This window comes from Medicago truncatula, chromosome 1 (assembly GCF_003473485.1).
Source record: "Medicago truncatula cultivar Jemalong A17 chromosome 1, MtrunA17r5.0-ANR, whole genome shotgun sequence".
Lineage (NCBI taxonomy): Eukaryota > Viridiplantae > Streptophyta > Magnoliopsida > Fabales > Fabaceae > Medicago > Medicago truncatula.
In genome coordinates, this window is record NC_053042.1 from 7,334,331 (window position 1) to 7,346,074 (window position 11,744).

Genomic DNA, 11,744 nt, shown 5'->3' on the forward strand with positions numbered 1-11,744 from the left:
ATACGCATTAACACAGAAAAAAAAAAATAAATAAAAAAAAAAAGTGAATAGTTGAGCTTGTACGAAAATTTTTAGTTAGAATGAAAATATCATCCAACAATAATCAACTCTATTTTTGTTTTTTAATAATATGGGATGATTGGATCAAGATAGTTCAACGGTTCTATTAAAAAGCTGTGTTATTGAAATATGTATAAACCAATGCAGATTGATCTAGTGAGAGGAAGAAAAAGACTTAACGTAATTATTCTATGAATCGTGCTAAGAGCACAAATTAAAAAGGTAAAATCGAATGAAATGATAAAATTTGCACTTGAAACGATAAATTTTTAAGTTTTTTTTTTTTTTTTTTTTGTAAAGGATAAATTTTTAAGTTATTAAGTAAACGAATTTCAAGAAAATATTTCTATATTTTGTTGAAAAATATTGAGACAAATGGGTCCTAAATTATTTTCAAATTAATATTCTAAATTTCTTTATATTTATATTTTAATCTTTACCATAAAGTGAGCTAAAAAAGTTCTATTTCTGATTCTTATTTTGAATTGAAATTTTTGTATTTTTAAAATTATATCATAATGATATAATAGATTGATACATGAAATTAGCATTATTAATTAACGGGTTTTAAGCTGTGTCAGTAAGTATCGATTGTGTTATTATCTAAGTGAAAAGTTTCTTAAACAATTGCAATTCATCATATATTATCATCATAATAGTAGAGTAGCTTCTCTCAAAAACAAAAAAAAAAGGTAGTAGAGTAGCTTTTTATACAAATATGTTGTGGCAAGAATATTACATGCTTGAGTCATTCAACCATTTAGTTCATGATAAGCTTTTCATGATAATGAGACTATCAACAATAGAATATACTTCAAAAATTCAATAAAATATACTCTCTTTTTTTACACCACCAACAGTAAAATAAACTTATTGAAGAGTGACACATAGAAGCAATGTAAACACTCAATTACTACGTACTTTCAAACTTCACTGTTTATATAGATGCAACACAATTCAAATCCTCATAACAACCATAGGTTTAATACTTCTAAAGTCTTCCCTCCTTCTACATTTCAAAAAGGAAATAATACAAAACATATAGTTGTACTTTTTTTTCAGCACATATATAGTTGTACTTCTTAAATAAATATATTTAGTACCATGCTTCTTAGGCACAGTACCATGTTATTAAGGAAAAGAAACACAAAACATAACACTCAATGACTCTTAATTTTTTTGGTGTTAACCCTCCAATTATTAGAAGGTTCCTAGACTCAATGACTCTTAATAATAATATAAAACTATGCTTCTTAATTAACTCGACGACAATTCTTTCTAACTTCACCATTAAATCCAGTGAGAGGACGAAGGTTCCCCAACTTGATCATAGACAAGGCAAATTGTTGAAAGAAGAGACTCTCATCTTGTTCATATTTCTTCACCAGGTCACGAGTCTCCTTAACACTTCCTGTGAGAAGCACTTCATCTGAATTAAGCAATCCTTTTCCCCTAAGTAAGAGTTTGTAATAGGTATTATCAAACATTCTTGGGGAACCAAAGTCCAAGGGAGAAATAATGTTGTCACCACCTGATCTTGGGCACATTGATTTCAAACCAAAGTAAAATGTTTTTTCTAGATTCGAATCTGGTTGGTTGTTTCCATTTTGGTTGTATAGTCTTTGCTTGAATGTTGCACATTTTGCCACACCAATTGTATGTGCACCTACATTATGAAGTGACGCTCTTTTAAGAACAATTTTTGTGTGTAAACGTGACAATTATTACGAGACAGAGAAGTAATATTATGTAACACTAATAGAAAATGTGGTTAAGAATTTGAAAGTTCCACCTGAGAGGGCAACAAGGTCTACTTCATCAAGGCCTTGACGCTTGAAAAATGTTAAGAGACCTTCAATGGTGGCATTTGGTGGGGGAATGTTTTTGTTTGAGCCCCTTAGACTTGCTGTTTTTGAGTCTCTCCTTCCTAATGGTAGCTCCCAGTTAGGTCCTCCACTCTGTTTCAAAAGAATATTGATCAAGTTTCAAATTAAGCATGTTTGTATTAGTGTGTCAGATTACCTTATATATATAGAGACAAACACACACATCTAGGTTTAATCATATTGTTCTTAAAATGTTTTTTTCTTACAAGGACAGTGGATCCCTTAGCAGCAAGGGCAACAATATCTGCACATGAGACTGTACGAGGACATGCTTGTTCCAACTTAGATTTGATCTCATCGATCACTTCAAAACCTCGAACGGAATTTTTGTTAGGTCCACCATTTTTTTCACTGACAATTGTGGCGCTATCGTCCAACAAAATTGATGCATCGCAGCCCTGTCGTTAAAAGTACAATGAAGAGAAATTTTTCAGCTCCTTGACATATGCATGCAAAAGAATCCAAAGCAAATTTAACAAATGGAAAGCAATATATACTACAAAATAGCTCAACAAAAAGATACATGATTTTATATACTAAGAATAAGAATTAATTCCTTATGAAATGAATCTATTTTTTTCTATCAAAAGTTGTTGGCAAATTAAGAAAGTGTATTCAGGAAGACTTAGATACATGATTATGATATTATTTTATGTTTTACTTGCGGTCACAATTCTTGATATTATATCGAAGTACGATCAAATGTGTCCGGTGCAAATGCAAAGACTTAAAAACCTTTATGTCGCGACTCAGACCAGTATTTAGAACATGTATTGCTATTGTGTTTGAAATTTACCTGCACGAAGCAGTCGTGGAAGTGAAGTCGAAGAAGAGAAGCTGCTATTCTGATATCCTTAGCAATGGCCTTCTCCAAGACTGACATGACAATGTCATTAGCTTGAGGGCATGAAAACTGATAGAATTGAGGAGAAAGTCCAAAAGACATTCCTCTAGTGGTTCCACCATGATGACCACCCCAGCCAAAGTGGAAATCATGGACAGGATGAGCATGGGAGAGTGTAACTGAGAGAAAAGCTGCTACAAGAAGAATGACTTTGGTGAAAGACATTGTGACAAGTGACTGCAAAGAGGCTTGTCTGATGATTATTAATATTGTTGTGTGGCATATTGGATTGGATTGTTTGGTATATATAATGCTAAAGGATCAAACCACTCACTACTATCTTCAACAAATTAATCACCTAATGTATGCAAGTAGTAAACTTATGACTTTATCAACATGTTCTGTCCTAGCCCCACCTATGATGCAATATGTAGTGGTTCTGGTTTACCTGCTCCTGGACCTTATCAAAACAGTGTATAACTGATTTGCTTAAAAGGATTTGATTCCAAATACTAGTTTAAGTTAAAGGGTCAAGTGCAGTGCAACGTTGTAACATTTGTTCAAAGACTGAGATTGTAATACATTTGTTCATGTTTATGACAAAGTATGAAGTGGGTAAAATATGTTTCCTTGATTTTGAATGTAACAGACACTGCACTTTTACACACTTCATTTTGAAGCTAATCTTTATCACATTATCTAATTTACCATGTCTTTTATCATATTACCATATGGTCTAATGATATTAATTTTCATCGACTGTCAGTGTAAAACTTTTTTAGTTTTTACGCTATCTTTTTTTTTGAATCAGCATGCATGAACTTTTAGTTAGATTTGATTAAAGTCAAATGATTTCCATGATCTAAGGGTTACTATTAATACTATTATATTGTTTCATTATTAATGAAGCAGTAGAAGCATATTTTCTTCTCTAGCTGACGCATGGGATTGATCTCTAAAGGCCTTTTACGTGTTGAAGATCTGAAAATTGAAAGTACTTTCATGTACCTGCAGAGACACCGCGTTAGATAGTTATGTTTAAAGATTAACATTTTGTTCTTTTTGTGGTTTTCTACTTGAGATGCAAGAAAGGAAGATGAGTAGCATTCCACATAAAGAATAAGTAGAATGTGAACACACTATGTAGTGATACAGGCAATGTGTGAATTTATCAACCTCATAGCTCATACGGTTATGTGATTTATGACTTGGTCGTATGAAAAGTTAAAGCTAGAATGCAATTTAGTGATTTAGGAAAATAAATAACAAAATGGACCAATCTTTGAGGGATGTGTTCAATTCAATCAATTGTTCTATGTAGAAAATCATATAGTCAAATAAACTTAATATACTTTTTTTTTTTAGATAGACGCAATGATAATAATCACTTTATAACTCACACACATAAGTGGATGAGTTGAGGTTTGAACTCTAATCATGATGTCCAAACTAACAATTTCGACATTTTTGTAAGTTGAGTTAGGACTTACTGACAAAACTTAATATACTTAACAAGTAAACAACATAATTAATCATATGTGTTAAGTAATAGATAAAATCTAAGAGCTTGTAAGAGGTTTATTTACCAAGCTCTATGGCCCCTAGTTTAAGCATTTTACCGTTGTAAAGAAACTGAGGAATGACTGAACATAAAAACCTTGTTTTGATATTTGAATATTAAAACTAATTCTATCGTCTTGACCAAAACAAAAACTAATTCTATTGCAAAATGCAAATCACAAAAGCTTTTCCTGTCAATGGTGTTCATTTCATCCAATTATTACTATATATCAACAGTCCCCTTGATAAATAAGGACAAGGTGACAGTAAAATTTTATTATCCATTTTGTTATTCTTTTGATTTGATTCCTCGGAAAAATAGCAGAACTGACACCAGATCGCTGATCATGAAATACTGATGATGATAAACATTTAAAGTTTCCTATTTGAATGCAGAACATGCTATGTTGGTGATTAGTTTTATCTTAGCAATAAAGTTTCCTATACAAATGTAGAGCATGTTGTGTTAGCAGAAATACAATAATATCTTGGGAATTTTACAGAACATTGTATGTTCGAAATTAAATGTTACTCCCTCCATCTCAAAATAATTGTCACAATTTGACCGTGTGCACTATTCACATAATCTCGTTTGACCATATTTTTGTACTATATAAAGACAAATGTTTGTGAATAAAATGTTCGATTTGTCTCAATGAATATTTTTTAAAATATCAACTTTTTATAATTTTTGCTAATATATAATGAAAGATATTAATGGTCAAAGTTGTGCATTGACATGTGTCAAAGTCAAAACTGTGACAATTATTTTGATACGGGGGAGTAGCATGTTCTGCATTCAAATAGGAAACTTTAAAAATAAAGAGTTGAATATGTATGACAACACACTTTGCATTGCTATCATCCTTCAAGGCTTTCAACAGGGTCCCCATTTTTAAGGGCTTACTGATCTAACTTCAATAATTACATACAAATATGTACAGTTTTACATGAGTTAAGACCTATTATACTGCAAGTCATTATAATTGTATATCTCACAAGTGGCTTCAAACACTACTGATACAAAACTATATTAATCATGGTTCTACACCACCTAATGACAGATATGTATGAAAGTTAATATTGAAATAACATATATACATGTTTAAGAAAGTTAAGGTCGTGGTACACACAGTTGCCTCATCGGTGTGAGCAACCTCGCAAAACGTAGGGGCACATGAGCCTTGATATATGTCCCTTGCTCGGTATATTCCTATATACAAATCCGATAAAGTGTCAGGAAATCCAACAATAACAAATAGGAAAACACTAAACATTGTTGAATCTGCCAGACTATGATCAACTGGTAGATATTGATAAATTAATTACTTACAGTTTTCTCAACCATTCCAACTTGGTGTATGGTGCTGAGAAGGTCCCCATTTTCAAATGGTAACAAAGCTTCCACCCATACCATGGAGTCCTGTTAAAGAATAACAGAATTTTAACCAGCAAATGTAAATAGTTCTAACAAATGGACCGCATGATATCGAAATCATATTAAAACAGGCTTCAACTTCGTACCTTTAGTTTGTCTTGAACTGCATTACAGAATTCTTGTATGCCATCGCCACTTAAGGCAGATATGCATACAACATCATCTCTTTTTCCAGCTTCTAGCCTGATTTTCTGGGGATCACTAGCCCTGTCGATCTGCCATAAGAAAAAGATATGCCAAAATTCTCAAGTTGTAACAGTTAAACTTCAAGTGCACAGTAAAGTGGATGAAGGAAAAACTATTCATTCCTAAAGCAATAGAAGTACGCATCGTAGTCTAATCTTAAGAGAATAATTTCATTGCTATGAGAAACTGATAAACAAAATTAAAATGACAGCCAGTTTTGAACCAAAAGCAGTCCAATGTAGACCATTCTTCAAATCCAGGAATTGATTTTAAACCGTTATGGTAATTTCCCAATATGTAATATTAATGATGATCTTAAATGATATGATATTATGAAAATAAACAATGCATAAAAATGCCAGTATGACAACTTTTAAGATTAATAGCCATATTCCCTCTTGTTGCCGTCATGAACCAACTATCCTAGAAGCAATAAGCACATAAATGGGTTTTATTGTTATAACATGTCTTCTCACACAAGCCCTTTTGGGTTGAAAGAAGGACAATGCACTGATCCATCTATCTTCAGCTGATTTGTTTTTGCAGTTCAAAATGGGGGGTGGCAATGATCAAACTCTTGACCACTTGGTCACAAGAGACTCTGAAAACATTTATGAACAAACTATCCTAAAGGCTTAAGCAATTAGTTTATATAACATGAATAGACGTTTAACTAGAATAATCTCAATAAATTATTTGATCACTCTGCTTTCAAATGTCTCAGTCCTAAAGCTAGTCCTTCACATAAGTGAGAATTTCATCCCAAATAATGTGGTATAGGTTTTGATAGTGTTATGAATAGAATTAATTCAGAGTTAACAAGGATATCATGATATTTCTCAACAAAAAAAAAAAAGGATATCATGATATTGTTCATTAAATGAAACAATAAAGAAATTAAAAAATGAATTTGTTATAAAACTTGAAGGACAAACTGCAATAGTTGTGTAAAGGAAAACCAACAAAACCATTTTCAAAATACCTTGTTCCAGACCATCAGCGTTGGGATTGATGATACATCTAGTTCTGACAGAACTTTGTCCACAGCATTTATCTGTTGGTCGGCCAGGGGGTGACTGCAATTCATGAAAATAATTGATGAGATATGTTGTAAATCAACACCAGAAGTTGTCTAGTTCTTTTAAATTCCTTTTCTCGATAAATAAAATGACTCCTAGAACTTCTACTGATATATAACCTGATATCAATCACATGCACCAAAAGTGATGACTCTGATATCTCCTCCAGTGTGGCTCTGAAGGCAGCAACCTGCAGAGAGCAGAAAAAATGGCAACATGTAAATATTTTCCGTAAATAATGTCAAAAAATAATACTAAATATCAATTGTATACAACCCAAAGCAAAATAAATTGTAACAGAGGTATCTTTCTTACTAGTGTAGTAGGTAACTTCTGAATAAAACCAACAGTGTCTGTTAGGAGAAACTCCTTTCCATTCTTCATCTGGACAAAAGCATATAAACAAAGAACAGCATGTTAAAATACCTAAAATTCAACCCACACAAGCCTCGGTTTCATGCATGATAACAAAAAAAAAATCGTTAACAACGAATTTTTATCATCCCACAACCAAGGGACACCGTAAACAGAGGAAATGACTGTGCTGTAAGGTAAATGATGATATGAAATTTTGGACTAGTTCTTTATTAAGAAAAGAATAGAAGATGGTATTTGAGTCTCATTACAAATTAGAAGCACATACATAATAGTTGAAACCATTCAACAATGAAGACAATGTCTAGGTTGTGAATAAAAATGTAATATTATCCAGGTAATTTTTTACTGACCTGTACTCTCCTTGTAGTTGGATCTAAAGTTGCAAATAGTTTATCCTCGGCAAGAACATCTGCTCCAGTTAATTGATTCAAAAGCGTACTCTTACCAGCATTCGTATAACCAACCTAAAATGATGGCAAGTAAGCATATATCATCATCTTATAAGGCTTACATTACCATAATACAAAGGCAATATCAGTCTAAAAAAATGGCCTGTTGCAAAACTAACCAAGGATACTACAGGCACAGGTACTGAGAGACGCCTGTTACGGTACTGCTTTCGGTGCTTCCTAACAGATTCTAGCTCCTTTTTCAGAACACCGATCTGTCAAAGCCCATGCATTAGATGTTTATAAGAAAAAAAGTTCTAGGGAACACAAATAGCCACAAATTTTAGAGAAACGCATAATGTATGAAACTGGTAGGTTACAAATCATAGTATTGCACTAGCATACATCACAATAAAACAATTGAATGAAGCTGATTTTTTGTAGCCTTGCAGATAAATTTTACAATGATCAGATAATAATGTATGCTTACTTGGTTACGCAAAATACGCTTGTCCACTTCTATTTGTTTTTCACCCATTCCCTTCACCTGCCCTCCTGATTGACGCTCAAGATGAGTCCACATTTTTGTTAGACGAGGTAGTTGGTATTCCATTTGTGCTAATGCAACCTAGAAATCAAAAGAAGGTAGAGTTATCAGAATAGGGGTCTAAGTTTCTCCTATTTGCCAGAGCTCTGTTTCTGGTAATAACACAAAATATATAATTCATGGACTTATATTTCAAAACAAAACAAAAAATAATAATGTAATTTTTAGAGTAAATGATCGACTAATTAATTTTCATAAAAAAAATAAAAATACTGAAATAAGTGATAATATAAACATAAAATACCACAGGAAAGTCTTCTTTTGCATTTATATGTCAATTAAGTGGATCACATTGCCAAATATTGATCAACAGTTATTCAGGATAATTATTAGTGATACCCTATTAAAAACAAAGGATACTGGAGAAACCTCCTTTTTAATTTATAATTACCTGTAAAGATGCTTCATGTGTTGCCGCTCGCTGATTAAATATATCAAGGATTAGAGCAGTTCGATCGCAAACTCTCACATCTCCACCAAAAACCTTTTCCAGGTTGCGCAGTTGCCTAGAATCAGCAGGGATCAGTAATTTTATGTGAGATTCCGAATGGCATTCCTTACACAACAATGCAGCTATAATAATATTCATTTTGGGTGTAGTCACTGTAGCGGACCGATACAATGAAAAGTAGAGCAGAACAGTCTGGATCTATAAAAAAAAACATAAAGGAAAATAATACGAAATATGCAGCATAGCCTGAGCTACCTCACCACCTTCTTACTAAAAATCAAAAGTTTCCAAATAATCACTCGCTTATACTAGAAACCAAATTTTTAAACAAATCCTACAGAGCAACCTGGCTCTTGTGGTTCCAATGATCTCAAATCAAAGCTAGTAAACATATCAAAATGTAACTTTTTATTTAACATTTATGGTCAGTTCCGAAGATGAACTACTTCAGTAAATGAAATAGTCAAATGTCAACTAAAATAATGGTAGTATGAAAAAATAGTGTTAACAGAAATATGCAGTTAGAAAAAAGGTCCCTTACCCAGCTGATAGCTCATCATCAAATATCACAGTTTCAACGTCCAATGCATTAATTGCACTCTTAATTTCAGAAACTTTACCAGAGCCAATGTACGTCCTAGGGTTTGGAGAAGCAAGCCTGTAACATTTAGATTAAGTCTGAAACTGAGTCATATGGCAATATGTTGTCCCAATAGGAGAAGAAAAAGGGAACTGAGACATATGTCTATAACAATTGAAATGTTTCAAAGAGAACAAAGACATGATTATTGGTTATGGCCTGCCTGTAAACAATATTGTGCAATGCAAAGCAACGATATTTTTAATGAAACCCTTCAATTAATAATTGTCATCGGCATGATGAAACAGAGGAGTCTGAGGAAAAATGTTGCATAGCAATCAGTAATGTCTCCATCATTGGGGCACAGTTAGATTCTCATATTCTTCCAACCAAACTCACAATGAAAATGAAAATATGGTTGGGTAAAGTAGAAAAAGTACATATAAAGCCAAGTATATGAGCATGAACATGCAATGCTCTATTAACATATGAAGAAGAATTGAAAAAATAAGCAATGAGATACAATAACAACATCATATTTTCAAAAAGAAAGCAGTTTTCAACTGCATGACAATAAACAAAAACAGAAGAGTTTAATAACTACACACTGACAGTATAAGCTAACAGCATAATTATTTTTTTTACTTGTATATTATCCAATCATATTTTAATGTCTTCAATGTGTTACCACAATACAAAGAGATATTAAAAAATAATATTATAGTGTGCTAGCAAGACATGTTTGAATTAACTTAATTGAGGGTTATCTAAAGACATAAACACTCCTGATATTGTTTGGAAGAGCTTATGAAAAATGCTTATCACATGCCCATAAGCTGTTTTAATAAGCTCTTCAAGGTAGTTTATGGAAACAGCTTATAACTTGTATGAAAACAATTTGACTTTATTTCATCTTTTGTTATAAAAATAACATATACATAAGCATTTATATGATAAGCACTTATGCTATAGTGCTCAATTAAGTTGTTTATCCAAGCAAGGCCAATTTATACGAAACTTGAAACATTCCACTAAGATAATCACTTTGGTGAAACTAGAAATATTCCACTTCCAGATATGATATCTATGTAGTTGGAGTAATTAAGAAAACGAAGTAAAAGAAGAAATGGCATACTTTTGGTATGTAGAGGCAACAACCAATAATCCAGCAGTATCAGCTAACTGTTCCAATTCACTCAAAGAATCTTCTATACCAAATGAATCACTAACTTCGCCTTTTCTCTCGACACCAACCAGATACGCTTTCTCTTCAAAAACCTACAAACCAAATCAAATCTATAACAATTCATGACATAACTCATAAAACGAGAAAAAAATATCGAAACATATACTGATTAACGAGATAATTGTTGTTTACATGAAGCGATACAACAACAACTAACTAGTCTAACTTAGTGTGTGTTCGGTAAGAGAAAAAGTTGAGCTATGGCTTATAGCTCATAGCTTATAAGCTCGTATGATTAAAAAAGACTTGTTTCATAACTATCATTTTTAAACGAGCTTATAACTTATTTTCATGAGCTCATAGTGGCCTCTGATAAGCTAATTCAAGTAGTTTATAGCTTACAACTTATCAAACACTACAAATTCAATCAGCTAGTTTCTCCGCTATAAGTTCATCCACTACAAGGAAGGTTATCAGCTATCTGCTATTTATTAGCAAACGGAGGCTAACTAATCTAACTTAACCTACTAGTGTAACTAACTACTATTGTGTAACTAGAAATTAATTAATTAGTATGCAGTTAACTTTACACTGTCAGCGTATTGTAGCTAATTATTGCTGTAACTACTAACTAACTATTACTTACATCTAATAGAATGAAATGGAAGTTAGTGAAATTGAAAATTGAAAAGGTATGAATGAACGAACCTCTCTTCCGTTACGGAGCTTGAAGCGGTTATCGATGTTGCTACTGTTATCATCGTCGTTTTTATCTTTCTTCTTCTTTTTAAGCTTGGTAGTGGATTTATCTTCATCTGGAGTTGGAGGAGATGATTGTTGTTGTTCTTGTTCTTGAATTGGAAGTAAAACCGCGTCGTTGGAGAAAGAAGAAGAGAGTTGAAGTTGTTCAGTGTTGTGCGGTGTAACGTTAAGAGAGAAAGAGGATAAGGAATGAGAACGAACAAGATTTAGATAACGTTGTTGTTGTTGAAATTGAAATCGAATTGTTGAAGAAGATGATGATGGTTGAAGAATAACGGAACCACCGTTAACGCATGCACATCTCATCATTTCTTTCTGCTTTCTACAAACTCACCTCA

At 32.5% G+C, this 11,744-nt stretch overlaps 2 protein-coding genes across 2 annotated transcripts; both read right to left on the reverse strand.

Annotated features, from left to right (window-relative positions):
* Positions 1 to 959: 959 nt before the first annotated feature.
* LOC11414547 (peroxidase 9) lies at positions 960 to 4,062 on the reverse strand. Its single transcript, XM_003589278.4, has 4 exons — positions 2,743 to 4,062; positions 2,153 to 2,344; positions 1,853 to 2,018; positions 960 to 1,726 (listed from the first exon to the last, which is right to left on the reverse strand). Exons 1-4 carry the CDS (start codon positions 3,013 to 3,015, stop codon positions 1,314 to 1,316), a joined length of 1,044 nt encoding a protein of 347 aa, XP_003589326.1. The 5' UTR covers positions 3,016 to 4,062; the 3' UTR covers positions 960 to 1,313.
* Positions 4,063 to 5,186: 1,124 nt separating this feature from the next.
* On the reverse strand, positions 5,187 to 11,744 carry LOC11414548 (GTPase HflX). Its single transcript, XM_003589279.4, has 13 exons — positions 11,353 to 11,744; positions 10,594 to 10,736; positions 9,420 to 9,536; positions 8,819 to 8,933; positions 8,311 to 8,448; positions 8,000 to 8,095; positions 7,782 to 7,895; positions 7,369 to 7,437; positions 7,173 to 7,243; positions 6,957 to 7,050; positions 5,875 to 6,003; positions 5,684 to 5,773; positions 5,187 to 5,563 (listed from the first exon to the last, which is right to left on the reverse strand). The coding sequence occupies exons 1-13, from the start codon at positions 11,713 to 11,715 to the stop codon at positions 5,465 to 5,467; spliced, it is 1,638 nt and encodes a 545-aa protein (XP_003589327.1). The 5' UTR covers positions 11,716 to 11,744; the 3' UTR covers positions 5,187 to 5,464.